We start from the raw sequence: 16,100 nt of genomic DNA on the forward strand, positions 1-16,100 counted from the left end.
CGGTAAGTTCCAAAATCCGGAAATATGCTCTTCAGTAGCTTGTTTGGGGCAAATGCTTGTTGCTGAAGGCTATGAGTACTCTTATATATTATGCCTTTTTTGAAACTGTTAATGAAGAAATAAATAAAATTATCTTTTTACTCTTTGATTAACAGCCCCTGAATTTGACGGAATTTCAACAGGAACTCCGAGACAAAGGAATCAAAGTTTCCATACAGAAGCTGATGGACTTTTTGGATGAGCAGGTGGGTTCATTATTGCCTTTTCCAATGTAGTTTATTCAATTGTCAAACAGGCACAAAAACATTTTATGTTGATGCTTTATTTTTTGAAATGTCCTGTTTAAAAAAAGAGAGAGCTTATTTAAAGAGTAGCTAGTGAAGTTGTAATGAATATAAAGTTTTTAGGAATCAAGCTGTAAGAGCTGGGTGGTAAATTTCTCTGTTTTAAGTATGATATTACTTGCTAAAATTAAATACCTCTTTTCTAGGTGTAAGAGGACAAAGCTATAAAATCTTGCAAAAAATACTATCCAAAACAAGAAACTTTAATGTATTATTTTATACGTTCAATATTGCTTTGGCGTTGAGAGCTTAAATAAATATCAAATTTTTACTAAAATTGCACTTTTCTGTGCCCCCCCCCCCTCTACTCCATCAAATTTATCAAATTAAAAAACCAATATTTTTTTCTGTGAGTACCACTCCTTTTTAGCTTACTTTCCCAGTAAAAGTCAGAGAAAGAAGAAAAAAAGCATGAAAGAAGGCTTAATGCATCTTAAAAATATCACAAAAAAAACAGTTGAAAAAAAAAATAAAATAACTGAATAAATATCAAAAGATTAAAAATTGGAAGGTAGGGTATTGAGATGGGGAAAAATATCTGTCGGTCTGTCCCCCCATCCCCCCATAAAACTTTTGAGTGAATAACCCGATTTAAACAATTTTTTTGTTTGAAAGATTTTGGCAAAGACACCTCCTTCCCACATTTCACTTTTTGATGCGATAAATTTTTCATACAATTTTGAACAGTTCATAAACAGTTCATTTACAATTTACATTAGTGTCTATGGAGAAATTTAAAGCAAATATAGATCCTGAACTCAAAGATGGATTTGCTTCAAACATACTTTATCGGAAAAAGCTTTTGATAAAGATTTTTCTGATTTAGCTGTTTTTAAGTTATTTTTTGAACAATTCAAAAACTTATGTGTAGTGAGGGAGCCCAGTTCTCCACAAATATTTTGAGCGGTGCTAATAATTTATCAACAGTTCTAAGATTCATAGCAAAACATCTTTTCTGTGTTTTGAAATGGTGACTTTGTAAACAACTTTTAAAAAATCTTTTCTCTCCTCTTCTGCAGTGTATCACATTCACTTGCCCAAGGAAGGAAGAGTACCGCAAGAAGCAAACTACACGTTCACAGAACTTCAGAAAGCGGATGATTGCCAAGATGTCTCAGAAGGCTCCCTCCTGAAGCAATGGAAACTCGAATGCTTGAAATTATCCATTTACCCATCAAGGCCTTAAGCATTTGAGACATTTTATTTAATTAACTTTACATAAGTATTGAAACACTTATGTGACTATCAAAATATGAATAGCAATAAACATTTTATCATTGAAAATAAAGTAAATGCTACTGTGCCATCTGGATGCTATGATAGTGCTACAAAGCAAACTGAGTGACATAAACAAGGAGCTTTAAGTTAACAAGCAGTACATAAACAAGGAGTACTTTCAGGGTTTTGAACCCAAGTATCAAGAATCTGCACAAATGCAACCGTCACATATGAATGATGCGCTTGTTGGCAAATATTGGCCTCAAGGCTTTAAATAATGCTAAATGTAGAAAATTTAAGTGAAACCTTTTTTCTGTATGAAACCAAGGAGAGATATGAATAAACAGCTATTTTATTCTTAATTTTGAATGCTTGACCGCAAAATGTTGATTGGGCGAAGTTAAATACAATCTGGGACCCCTAATCTAGAATGCTTGGGACCGCGACCTTTCCGGATTTCAGATTCCGACGCAAAAAATACTGAAAACTCTCCTGTCATGCGGTATTTGTCTCAATTTTCCTGGATTGGCTAATGTCTGTGCTGATTTTTTTAAATTTTTTGATCAATCTGAACAAAAGTAGGCTTCATTATGCTAAAACAACATTTGAAGATAATTTGCAGCGGCGTATTCACAGATGTTGCTTTTTATTATTATGCAATGTGCCAATCAACACTATAAAAAAAAACATATTTTTACTAAAAATGATTTTTTACTTTTTTTCAATAGACTCCTTTGTATTGCATACTTATGAGAAGAAAAAAAGAATTGTCGTTAACCGAAAGTGGATGTGAAAAGATTGATGCACAATTACGGCAAAACGCTTACTGTAATTTTGGGTGGATAAGCTGTGGCTTTTACATGTTTTAAAGTTGAAATTTTACTTCTGCAGCGTATCTGAAGAAATCCCCCCCCCCCTTTCTTTCTTAGTATTTCTTATGTTATCGCCCAATCGAGCCGCAATGTTAGAATTCATTTAAAAAACGCTAGTAGAGCTCTCAAATTGCACCATGAAACAGGTTTCTGATTAAACTTAATTTCTCATTTCCTTAAACCTGCGTTAGTTTGTGCTGATTTACCGCTGTTGTTGTTCTTTCCAGTGTTGCCAGATTTGTAATGGTACCATACGTTTCACAAGGCTGAAAAATGGAGGAATCGCTAACTTGTTTGAGTAATGTTTTAAAATGTCTCAAAGATGATAAATTTAAAAAAAAATGATAAAGGTTAAACACTGTTTGGATGTGCTACTAACTAGGGAACCACACAACTTCAATAATCATGAAAAAAGTTCAAAGGCTGTATACATAGTGGAATACCATTTCCAGTTCACTTTTTTTTTTATGTGCTTAAGAGGAAATTGATTTTGTGAATACAAGTTCAACTAAGTAGGTTTACTTTTTATCCATTAGATAAGCTAAAATTGAAAACTCAACTCGGGAAGATAACTATCAAGTTTGAATTAGAGGAGACTAATTTTGTTCAGTGGTTGTTAAATGTTTTTTCCTCTTTCATAAGGTTGTATATAATTTAGTGGAGTGAGTCAGGGGCATCATATTTAAAAGGTATCTAGCTGAATCTCCCCCTCATCCTAACTTGCGATCTGAAGCAATTCTCTAAAGACTACTGAATTTTTCTGAATTTCATCTCCCCAAATGAAGAACAAGGAGTTAATGTTGGTTAGAACGTCAGCTGCTTCAGATAATATAAGCAGTTTGACAATTCTTTTCAAAACTTTGACATCTCAATGTATGCTTACAATCATTGAACTTGAGGGAGATGGTTTATAGTTTATAAAGACATCAGAACAAAATGAATGTCAAAGGGCAAGCTGTCATAAATAAGTGTATATATTAAAGAGCTTTATGTACACAAGAAGGAAAAGAAGTATGTACAGGGGATGTCAGACAACGTATCTGCCCCGGGACTTCTCTTGGGAGCTGCAGTATTCATTGTAGACAAGTTTGGCCAAGAACAGGTGGAAGACTGCTATGAGGAAGGCCACTGACACCCAGAAGAATGCCGGCAGACCACCCAGCTGATGACCGTGGCGGTGCTGTGCTAGGATGTGGTGCTCGTGTGCTGGTGCTGTAACAAACAAAAGAGAATGCTAACACTTGAAACCAGGTTTTATAAAAATCACGATTAAAAAAAAAAGGATTTTTTAAAATTTGAATAGAAGTTTTTTAGTTTAAGATTAATTAAGTATGTTTAATACTAACAACTGTAGAAATAAAGAATAAAAATAACATAGAACATTGAATTATTTTCTTCAAATAATGCTTTTTATTAATTTTTATTTAATTCTTTTTTAAAGAACCATAAAATAACATCCATGATTTCAAAAAAAAAAAAAACTACATCTTGCCTTTTAAACCTTTAATGCAATTCACCAAGAACAAAAATCAGACTTTTTCCCCCTCGAGTTCTTGTCCTATTAATATGCATATTTTATTTTATAGCACTGTTTTGACTTACTGAATGTTGAAGAGGATTGTATGACAAGCTCATTTTAAATGAATCCTTTAATAGCTTAACTCCCAACAGATGAATCCCTCCTAATTCCAAACACAAACGTCTTAGTTCATATATCCTTTGCAATTTTTCTTTTCAATTTTATTGACACCATGATTTTTTAGCCTACTTTCCCAATAAAAGTCAGAAAAAGAAGAAAAAAGCATGAAAAAAGGCTTAATGCATCTTAAAAATATTGCAAAAAACAAAAAAAAGTCAAAAATAAATAAAAATAATTAAATATCAAAAAATTAAAAATTGGAAAGTAGGGTATTGAGATGGGGGAAAATGTCTGTCGGTCTGTCTGTATGTCCCCCCTAATAACTTTTGAATGAATAGTCCGATTCGAACAAACTTTTTTTTGTTCAAAAGATCTCGGCAAAGACACCTCATTCCCATATTTCACTTTTTGATTTGAACTATTTTTTGTTCAATTTTGAACAGTTCTAAAAAAACTTAACATTAGCGCCTACGGGAAATTTAAGGCAATTCCGAATTCTGAGGCGAATTTGCTTCATACAAACTTTGTAGGAAAAAACTTTTGATGATAATATTGTTCAAATCAAAAATATATTTTATACACAAGTTTCCGTTCAATTTTGAACAGTTCAAATCCCTTAACATTAGCGCCTACGGGGAAACTGAAAGTCGATGTAGATTCCGTACTTGAAGGCGGATTTACTTCAAACAAATTTTGTTGGAAATAGCTCTTGACGCCAAACTCCCGACTCCGACTCCGAGAATTTAGGGGCACTTGACTCCGACTCACCTCCTGTGCCCGATAATTAATCGGACTCCAACTCCCTGACTTCGACTCTGACTCCGTAGCTTTGGCAAAAATTTATACACGGACAGATGACCGACTCCGATTTTTGGATATTCGACTCTTTTCTCCCAAAATGAGATTGACTCCAACTCCGACTCCACAGCTATGGTTTTAACTGTGAAATAATTATTGTTGATATGACTTGTTTTTATTTTCACGCTGAAGTTTTAATTTAGGTATTTAGTTTTCGGCGAATAAACTCGAAGTCATTCATGTTTCTACATAAAGATATTCGCAGATGATTTTTTTTTTTGACAATGAAATTTATTTCTTTAAGTTAACATTTTATTGTTTTTATTTATTTTGGTAATTGCATTAATTCATTAAAAAAATTTTTTTGGCAACAGCGGAAAAAGAAACAATTTTTTTTTTGATATATTTATTTTAATCAGCTTATTAATTTTAATTATTATTTTTTCGTTTTGAAAGCTGTTAAAGAATTTTTTTAATGGAAAAAAGTGTATTAGATGAGTGAGGAATATTTTATTCCTAGAAATCAGCTTAAAATATTTAAAAAATATTTTTGAAACAGTTTGCGATTTTAGCTATTTTTGAGAATATTCATCAGGTACTAGAAAGTAGCATGGGTATATGGGAAAGTAGGCTTGTTTAGTTCTAGACAGAACTTCTTGTTTTATTTTTCTTTGGTTTCAATTTACTTTTATTTAACAACTATATGAACCATTCTATTTTCTTTTGGTAAGGTTGTTTATAATTAATATTTGCTTTTTTATCAGGGTTCATACTCTGTTTGGATGAAAAAATTCTATGACTTTTCCAAGACTTTTTCATGACTTCATAAAAATTTTCATGACTTTGTTACATGAAGAGAATAGTACAATTTAATACCAAGCCTGCCAAGTTTTTTGGAAATGAGCATCAGCAAAACTTTTATGTGAATGCCGCTACCTCATTGAAGCACTTACTTGTGATTGAAAAAATATCAGTGTTTACCAAAAAATCTAAGCTATTCTTATTTGTCTTCATCACATAAATTTAAGTAAAAATACAATGAATGGAATATAATGATTGTTTAATGTCTAACTTTTTTTTTTTTTTGTAAACAGGCAGAATGACAATGAATGAGACAAAGGTTGAATGACTCATTAACCCAGTGGCAGAAACGCCGCGACACGGCGACGATGTCGCGGACAACGGAACCCTATCGCGGACAGTTCTGTCCGCGCTAAAAAAATAAAAAATAAAAATTGTCCGCAAAAAAAAAATAAATAAATAAAGCTGTCCGCACCTGTCGGACATAATGAACTGCTGACGCAGGGAGAGAATGATCACACACTTGATTATTCTTGTTTGCCTGCCTGCGGCACTTATAAACCAAAGCAAAACGATCTTTTTCAAATTGTTTACTGGAAAAGTAAATCTAAAATTAAAAAAAACGCATATTTCTGTGTACAAAAAAATAAAGTCGGCATATTTCTATGATGCAAGCGATACTTAACTAACGTAGTGAATAGTTTTGCTTGTTTGTTTTTATATCGTTAGCAGTGTTATAAAGTTCTCTAAAAACGCAGTGTAAGAACTTTTTCTTCCCGTTAATGACTTTTTAAAAAAAAAGAAAATTATCATCGCATTGAAAATGCGATCACTTCAAATACGGTTACCAGCTTTAAAATTATCGCCATTTAGTGTCTGGTGTTAAACCTTTACGCATCCTTTTTTTTTCAAGACTCCGAATTTTCGGTGAATATGTCAGTGATATTAATAAAATTCAATATGCACCCTGGTTAAATGGTAATTCTAAAATTATTTTATTTTAATAAACTTTTTTATTTACCTTTTTTATACTTTTATTGCTTCCATTTTGATAAATGCAATCTGATTGCATCCGATATGAGAATTGAAATTTTACTCTTTTTTTTCAACCTAACTTTGCTTCATCCATATGAAGCAAATAAATGAAAAGTCCATTAAAACACCATTTTAAAACGAAATTCTGTTTTTGTTTGAGTCAAAAACTTAACTGCTGAATAGATGGTTTAATTTTAGTTTTTCTGCAACTGTGTCTATAGATATTAATGAACTGTTTATCATAGGCTTCTAAAATGCAATTCTAAAACTATTTTTAAAAAATTCTTTTATGAGCCATTTTTATACTTTCAAAAAATGAATTGATTTTTCACAAATAAAATGTACCCTGTGAAAAATCCTGGACAAAGCCCTGTTCAATAGCCAACACATGTTTGCAAATGTCAGGTGCCCACCAAGGACAGAGGGGTGAGGGGTCATTAGATTGCACCATTGAAACTTTTAGGAGGTAATTTGAGAAAGATTTTAGTCTCAGTTTGGGGGGAGGGGTCTCTTTCTTGGGATGGGAGTGCTTCAAAGAATTTGGGGAAGTGAACCATCATCTTTGGGGGGGGGGGGGGGTCCTGCCTTATTTCAAAAATAATTATTTAAAAAGACTGGTTTATTTTTTTTTATTGAACCCACTCCCGAAATTTTGCAGACAGATTATGAAGTTCTAAAAGCTTGTCGCAGACAGCTACAAAACTTTGTGCCACTGGGCTCATTAATAAGTTTCAATAAATTTGCTTCAAAAGTTTCCTATTAGTATCAACATTGCATTTAATCATCCACATAACTTAACAGCATTTTGGTTCTTTAAAGTAAAGCCACATTCTGTAGTAAACTAATGTTTCTCAACCAGATATTTATTTTTAAAAAACATTCAGTAGTGAATAAATCTTCTGATTTGAATGTACTTTTATTCGCACATATTCAAATGCATACTAATTAATAGGTTTAAAAATTCTAGAACGTAGTGTTTGATTCCTGACATTGAGTTTTGCAGGCCGTATGTTGGGTACTACTGTTTTAGAGTATTAGAATTCCCCTATTTCTGTATACTATCGCCTGACTAAAGATCTTTATTTTCTAAAACCTTCAACAAATTAAGATAAACTCTGATAAATTTAATAATAAAGTTTTTATGAGTGATGGAAACGAACTCTGATACAATTTTGAATTGCATTTTTGAGTGGGCATGGCAAAATCAAGAGTGTGCAAGTTCGTTACTACAGAATAAAAAATGCAAGAAGCGTTGAAAATAATGGTAAATTCAGAATGAGTGATGTGCAAGCAGTAAAATTACATTGCAAAAAAAAAAAAAAAAAAAAAGACAAGTGGCTGCAACAGAAGTGGATAGTGTACTTTTTAGTGTACAATGAGATTTCAAAATTCAGATTTGATTTTCGGATCGTTCACTTTTCCACTTTTAATAACTTTTATGTGCAATACTGTTAAATCACTCAAAATTTTTAATGCTCTTTTAGATACAGTTACTTTCTCTGTGCGCAGGACATTTTTCCATGACCTTAAATAAATTTCCATGACTTTGAATGAAAATTTAAATTTTCCATGACTTTTCCAGGTCTGAAATTTGCTTATTTTTTTTCCATGACTTTCCAGGATTTCCATGATCCGTACGAACCCTGTTTTATTGTTTTTTTCTAATAAAAATACTCTGAACTTTATACACATTAAGTTCATTCCTTTTGAACTTAAAAATTCCATTTTTTTAAGTCATGATTTAAAGCAATGATTAAAAAAAATCTACTGATTTAAATTATAATTTAAATCCATGATTTAAAAAAAAATCAATTGATTTAAATCATGATTTAAATCGCTCAACCCTGCGTAAAACACATTGCATAAGACAACATTAGTACATTTCAAAAACTGCATTACTCCATGTATGCAATGTTAGTGCAAATCACTAAAATGGTGCATTCTTCATTTTTAGTGGAGTTTAAGCTGTAAGATCAAGATTGCACAGAACTTAATACCTTCATTTTGGCTGTGTTGGGCATGGTTTTACTGACACATATACATGTACTAGCAAAAATACCCGGCATTGCCTGGGTCAGTAATAATTGTGAGAAACAATCGCTACTTTGTTTCATTTTCTGTTTTAACCGAAAAAACTCAAAACACACCGCTTTGAAGTGATTAAAAACCAAGCTTCTTCCTTACCCATAAAAGTAAAATAGCAATAAGTGTAAAGAACAAACGAGTATTCATTTTGAAACGAAAGCATGAATTGAAGCATTATAAAAATTTGAAGAATTTCCAAAATATGAACTAACAAAAACAAAGATCACTAAAAAAACCGTGTAAGGATGCCTCAAACATGACACATTTTCAGTTTCTTCGGCACAGTTTAGCCACTCCTGCCAGGGTCCGCTGATGGTCAGCCATAAAATTTACAATATATTTCATGATGTAATATCATGATGTAATCACAAAGATTACTTTTGCTGATGCTCAATTCGCAGAGATAATTGAATATTAAAAAATGTCGATTTGAGAAAAACCCTAAGTTAAGACCAACTTTCAGAATTTTTGTGGGTCACAAAAATTTTTTTTGGAAGAAAAGAAAAAATATGTGTTTTCTAAAATCATTCAAAGAAACCACTGTAAATTCTTTAGCGAAATCAAAAATGGCATGTATCTGACCTGCCTGACTCTTATAAAAACTGGCCCTTAAATATTGTGTTTTTAAGTGAGATGATCAATTTCACCTTCAAATCTTTCTTCTGATTTGAAACCCTATTATTTTAATGTAGCTCCTTTAGGAGACAGTAATCTTCTCAAAAGTAAAAATAATTTTTTTAAAGAAATTTTCGGAACTGTCTAAGTGTTTCCATTCAATTCATACATTTTTTTTTTAAATTATCATTCAAATTAAGTATTGAGTCTAAAGAGGTTAGGATGAATTAAAGGCCAGAAAAGTGTTTTTTTGCTCACCTTCAACAACTTCTGCCACATGTATGGTGTGCTTGAGTTCTTCCATGTGTTGCTTGTCCGCTGTTATGTACAGGATGGCTGTTATAGGACTGGTCAGTTTGACCGGCAGCTGAACAGGATCAGATCTGGTAGAAGAAAGAGTATGTTAGTTGAATTGCAATTACTACTTTTTACAAACGTTTTGAACTTTTTAGATGAGTTTTTATCAGCAGTCACAAACACTAAACCACATGGTGCTTTTATCCATATAATACTGAGACAATGACTGAATCAAGTGCCATGATACTGGATTTTTGTTAGTCAGATTACACTATTTTGAATTTGCACTTAACTATCAACTACAGTGTTTAAATGATAACTTTATTTCATACTAACTGTACTATGAATAAAACTTGATAATGTCGTTGAGGAGAACAAAAAACCTTCTAACCCAAGCTTGATGGGAGGGTCAAGGCAACCCCCATCACAGGCATAGTAGTCCTTGTCACTGCGGTCCAGGGCTGTCCATATGACAGCCTTGTTATCCTCTTGCCTAACTGCAACACTGACATTAACATGTGTTGCATTGCCATAGACCATGCGCCGGAAGGATAGGTCCCGGTGTAGATCCTTTGGTTCTGTGTCCCACTCCAGGTGGTGCTGGCTGAACTTGAAGCCACCAAAACTTAGCAGCATTGCTTGCATCACGCCCTCAGCACCTGGAGGAAGAAAAAAATGCTCAGAAGGTTTCATACACCATCCCAAAAATCTAATTCATAAGATAAAATTTCTTTCCGGACAAAAAAAAATGAATCTAATTTCTGTACATCAGAGCGAGACTAATCTAAGTCACATTATTTCTATTTTATGACTACTGTGACATAAATACGAAGAGAGAAAACTTTTGCCTGGTGCATACTAAGTATAGGACTTGCACTTTTTTAACATTAGCAAATAATTACAAAGGATTTTTTTTAGAATTACGTTCACATGGCTCGATGCAGAATAGAATCCTTCCTACAATGCACTAATAAACTGCAAATCCCAATTTTTGACTTGCAATAGTTTGGCTCTGAGGTACGGATTTGAGTCAAAGTAAAATATATTTGATAGAGGATTTCTTGCCTCAAAAGAAAAATTTTTATGGAATAGTTGCTATGAGTAATATTCATAATGCATGCAAAGTTCAGACTATTTCCATCAAGAAAGATTAGGTAATAAGAGTTCTTGGCTTCTTTGATTGGGAAGGGGCCCAATGGTGACAAAAGAAAGGAAAAAAAACAGCAAGTAAAAGAATGCTGAATCATTCATATATTCTGAAAAAGGGAAATCTGAAAAGGTTGAGCCTTATCTTATGCCATAACTTCCTTCCTGAACATACATGGTTTTAACAGGTGTGAAAATAAAGCATCAAAAACAAAGCAGAGGAAAACAGAAACTGATAATATATTGTACAAATAAGACAGAAAAACCCGAGATTACTCTTAAAAATAGGGAAGCCCAAAATCATCAAGACTTTGCATATTCGCTGATTTTGAGTCAAGCTCAGGGTCTCACCTGCCATCAGTAGATGGTGACATCCTTGCTTGGTCAGAGTCAAAATCCAGAGATCCACAATTCTGTTAACATCGTTCATTGTTTTCAAGTCAGACCATAGCGTTGATGCTTGCCTGTGTGTAAAAGAAAAATCAATGAAAGGTGTTGAACATCTATTGAGTTCAATAGGATGGAAGTTTGAGATAGTGAGATTACTCGGTACTGACTGCACTGATGAGTAAACTTGTAGTTAAAAGAGAGGAAAATAAAGAAATTAATAGCTTAAGCCTTCAAAAATATTAAAAATTTTTGAAAATAAACTTAATTACTTATTGTAAAAAATATAAAAATAATAATAATATCATTAAGCAACTATAGGTATCAATCAAGGTCAATGAGCTTATATCTAAACTTCAAACTTAATAAGATTTGTATTGTACACTGCAAGCAGAATCGATGTGTTTATATGTTGCTGTGTTACTCACAGTGTGTGATGTCCACTGTAGCATTTGTCTGGCATGTACAGGTAACGGAGGGCAGCCGCTCTCTGACCAGGGGTAGCATCTGACTCTGAAGGGGGATCTCTAGCACTTGACAGGACATAATAGAGGGTTGCATTGATGCGGTCCCCATTCAGGGCACCCTGTGCCTTGGAATAACTGATGCTGAACCCACTGTGCCACAGCTGCAATAAATAACAGGATAAGCAAAGAGTAAAAATAACATTTCAGTATCATATGTTGAGTTCTATAGTAGGGCCATTTATTTCAATTAAGCACCTGATTCATGGAAGTGGCACAGTGAAGGGAGGGTTTTAGGGGTAAAACCACCCTCTAGAGGCCTTGGTTTTAACATTATTGCCAAATTTAGTGCTTAATTAACACACATGAAAGGGTTGCTTTGAACAAAAACCAAAAGTTTAACACGAAACTGAGGGGACTGAAATATTTTTTCGTGGTATAAGATTTGTATTAAATTGCAGTCTAGTATCCAGACTGCTATATAGGGTCCATACGCTCCTTCAAAACTACTCCAATATTCCTTCATTTAGGAAATTTTTTGAAGGGCCCTTCAAACTCCTTCAATTTGGTTTAACTCCTTCAAAAATCCTTCTTTTTTAGTTCAAGGCTACATAATCTTCCTCTATGACAGTCATTTAAAATACTTCATATAACCCTATTTAATTTAACCCTAACAGTGAACCATGTAGAAGCAAAACTTCAACAAAATAAGATCAGGTAGTTTTTACATCACTCTTCTGTAATAATGTTTGCTACATTTTTCCAGGTGAAGATAATGCTTTATCATCAATTAGACTTTCTGATGACAATGAAGTCACACGCTAGCGAGTTTTTACTGTGCTATATCAAAAAAATGTGAATGGCTTTATTGATCTATTTGGTAAACCCACCTAGCATATAAATTGATTTCATGGACACTTCATGGCACCTCTCACTTCTTACAGCACGACACCCAGTTAGAGAACATAGTAAAAGGGGGGAAAGGGCAGACAGGTTCATAAAATTTTGACAAAGAGAAGAGAAAGGGTGATAAAAATTGACATCACACAGTTATTATAGCAGTATGTTTATGAAAAGCATGACGTGACCAGGACTGGAATTACATACAAGCTAAAGCTTAGGGTCCCCGCTTTGTTAGGGGTCCCCAACTCCCAGAAATTAGCATGATTCATTCCAGGAAAAAAAGAGAGAAGTACTTGAAAAAATAAATTTCATTTTCAAGTGCTTGAAAAAGTGTGGCTACAAACCACTAATAGGAGGGGGGAGGGAGAAGGATTGACAATGTTTCAAATTCAGCTCGTTGCTACATTTTGCTCCAAAAATGTAAAAACCATGGTTCTTACATTTCTGAAGTGACTCGCATGTTTTGTATCTTGCTATTTATATAATTCAGTATTTTGGAATTCTTTTATTGCTTGCTTTTACATTACTTCTTCTGCATATTGTCAATCTGTTTAGCATGAGGGGGGGGGGATACACTACCTCTATTCCTATTCTTTTTCAGCCCCACTAACAACTGAAGAAAATTTGCTGTCATGAGAAATCTGTAGTTTTTTTTTCTTTTAAATTTAAAATAGTGGTTTCTTACAAATTTAGAACCGGACTATAAAAATTTATAATCAAATACTAAAATATCAGACACAGGAAAGTACAAATGAAGTTTGTTAAATAGTTTTAATTGTTCTAGCGTCCTTGAAAAAATGAGATAAGTCTTTAAAAATCCTAAGCAAAGTGGGCTCCAATTTTATTTTTTATCTAGTAGTGCATTATTATGAATTGTTCAATCAAATGGGCAGTATATTACTCTCTTGTTACCTACTCTCTAAATCTGTTCACCATTTCTTTAAAAATATTTTTTACTATTGATCATTTTATACATCATTCATTGTTGTATTTGTCAGTGGGTTGCAGAGGTGATTAAAAACTAATTGTACTGAAAGCCAATGTGAGCAAGTATCAATGCATTATCTTTTCTCTTCCTGCGCTCTTTCTCTTTGTCAACTGCTGTAATTGAATAGGGAAGTTTTCGATTTTTCAATTTTATTTTTATATGATAGAGTAACATGTATGAACATCATAGGTGAAAAAATTTTTGCGATACGATAAGTAGTTTTTTTAAAATTAATTTTTAAAGTTCAAGCGCCTGTGACGTCAGATGGCATAGGAAGTGACGTCCGATAGGAGAGAAACGCTAGCGAACCGGTTCCCATGTCATGGGAGAAACCGAAGAACGTGCATTCGACTTCGAAGATGAAACGTAAAAGGCTTATCTCCTCGCATTAAACTCCTCGCGTTTCTGGAACATTAAACCTCTCATCCTCTCGGAAATATTCGAATATCACCATTGATATTATTTGAGGAAGATTATTTAGATTGTGCTTTAACGAATCCGGCCTCCATAGTGTGTTCAAAAGGATTATTGAATTTCTAAAAAATAAAAATATCAGCGCGCTCAAAATGTCCCTAGCGAAAACAAGGGATCTTCGGCGGAAGGCTGCCCATTCGCGCCCTATGACGTAGGCTCGTGACGTTTCAGAAGAGCGCACTTTTGCGCGTGGATTTTTAAAAATTCATTAAAAATCAACCACGGTGTTTTAAAATTCGGCGATGGTGAATTTTTTAGTTTTGAGGGTCAATTAACAATATGCAATAGCCAAAATATGAACATTTAATAGGTTGCAACTTCCCTATTGTCGAATCAAAAACAATTTTTACAGTGTAGTATCTTTTTGCGAAAGAGTACATAACTTTAAAAATGTTTTGTTTGCCTATTTCTGTCCTGATATTTTTTGTAGTTCCACTACATATTATAAAGCTTCAAAATGCAGAATTTTATATTTATTTTTCAAAATTTCCTCCCCTAGGGCAACCTACAATTAGGGATATTCTATGCTCCACTGTCCTGGGTCACTCTATTGATACCATTCCCCTCTTAAGGTCAATCTGAAAAGGACATCAGAGGAAACACACGAAAACATGATCAAAAAAGTAAAAGTATTGCTGTATGTAGATGAGGAAAGAGACAAGCATAGTAAAAGGGGGGGGGGGGGTTAAAAACTGCCTCTTACACCACCGAGAGAAACGTTGTTGAAACTACAAAAGGGGTCCCATACCTGAAACAGCTTAGGGCCCCATTAAGCCCAAATCCAGCCCTGCATGAGACAAGAAGGAGGAAGGTGAAGTATGACACTTTGTGACAGAAGGGAAAGGGGGTCAAATATTTAGGAAAAAAAGTTTAACATCATTTAAGGACATCCCAAAAGTACTCCTTCAAAATATCATTTTAGTCCTTCAAAACTCCTCCAAAATTCCTTCATTTTATTTCTTGAGTACGAATCCTACTATATCACTTCATGTTGAACTGTTTTCATGTTTCACTGTAGATACTTATTTAGTGAGAAACATGATTTTCGACATTTTTACTGGGGGATAGGATGTTGCAAGAAACAGAATTTGTTGCATTTTGGCAGATTCCCCAACACTCCAAAGAAGAAAGGTTTTACAACAGTTGCAACATCTGTCAACTTCAGCCCAAAGTTTTAGGGTTTCGTGAATAGGTTTAATAGAGACTGTATTTAAGAATTACTACAAAGAAAAAATACTGCAATTAATAAAATTGAATTCACACTTTGATGAATTAAGAAATTTATACTAAAATTATTTGCAGTAAATTGTAAAACCATTCATGAGCAAGTTTTCTCTTGGAAGGAACAGGAGCACAATAAAGAGCAATTGCAGAGTTTAACGACTTACTTTCTTCCAACTCTCTATATGCTTCATCCTCAGGTAAAGTGGATCAGAGTCCAAGGCATTCCTAAGATCCTGCAATGTAAAACATATCTTACATTTCTTCATCTCCCACCAAATGCATTGAAAAGCAGTATTAAACCATTTGAGGCAGTGAGAAGCAAACAGATGTAAGTGGCAATATTAAAAATTTGGAGATAATCAGTACAAATGGTAGGAGAGCCTCTCCTTTGTTTTAGGGCAAGAGATGGTAGTAGCTCTGATGAGTGCTGCTATATAGCATGATTTAAGAAAGAAAAATAATGAAAGCCTGCTTAGGATCTAAACTTTAAACACATTTTACTTGAAATCATAAAAAGTCCACTTACATCTCTTTGCTTCTCACTGCCTCATTTTTGGTTTTGTGCTAATCAAGGATGAAAAATAATCAGTAAACCATGGAAGATCAAAGAGTAAATTCAAAAAAAAAAAAAAAAAAAAAGATAGAGGGAAGAATCCTTTTTCATTTCTAGACATTAATATTAAAATTGGATCTAAATAATATCACTATTTACAAGAGTAAATTTTTAGTTATAGTCTGGGAACCCGTATTCATGTCTCAATAGAAACATAAAACAAACATTTATTGACATCATCATTTCTCAGAAAATCA

At 33.4% G+C, this 16,100-nt stretch overlaps 2 protein-coding genes across 3 annotated transcripts in view; one reads left to right on the top strand and one right to left on the bottom strand.

Annotated features, from left to right (window-relative positions):
- Positions 1-3,240, top strand: part of LOC129232126 (uncharacterized) — an 81,818-nt gene extending 78,578 nt beyond the window's left edge. The window contains exons 18-19 of the mRNA XM_054866369.1: positions 156-245; positions 1,364-3,240. Coding sequence (XP_054722344.1) covers positions 156-245; positions 1,364-1,477 — 204 coding nt within the window. The 3' untranslated portion in view covers positions 1,478-3,240. The remainder of the gene's footprint in view (positions 1-155; positions 246-1,363) is intronic.
- Positions 3,241-3,357: 117 nt separating this feature from the next.
- The window catches only part of LOC129232136 (uncharacterized protein KIAA2013 homolog), a 45,608-nt gene continuing 32,865 nt past the window's right edge, over positions 3,358-16,100 (bottom strand). For both annotated transcript variants that reach the window (XM_054866380.1, XM_054866387.1), the window contains exons 11-16: positions 15,455-15,523; positions 11,666-11,865; positions 11,202-11,314; positions 10,096-10,363; positions 9,666-9,790; positions 3,358-3,646 (exon numbers count right to left, since the gene is read on the bottom strand). In XM_054866380.1, the coding sequence (XP_054722355.1) occupies positions 3,462-3,646; positions 9,666-9,790; positions 10,096-10,363; positions 11,202-11,314; positions 11,666-11,865; positions 15,455-15,523 (960 nt within the window). In that variant the 3' untranslated portion in view covers positions 3,358-3,461. The remainder of the gene's footprint in view (positions 3,647-9,665; positions 9,791-10,095; positions 10,364-11,201; positions 11,315-11,665; positions 11,866-15,454; positions 15,524-16,100) is intronic.

This window comes from Uloborus diversus, chromosome 1 (assembly GCF_026930045.1).
Source record: "Uloborus diversus isolate 005 chromosome 1, Udiv.v.3.1, whole genome shotgun sequence".
Taxonomy (NCBI): domain Eukaryota; kingdom Metazoa; phylum Arthropoda; class Arachnida; order Araneae; family Uloboridae; genus Uloborus; species Uloborus diversus.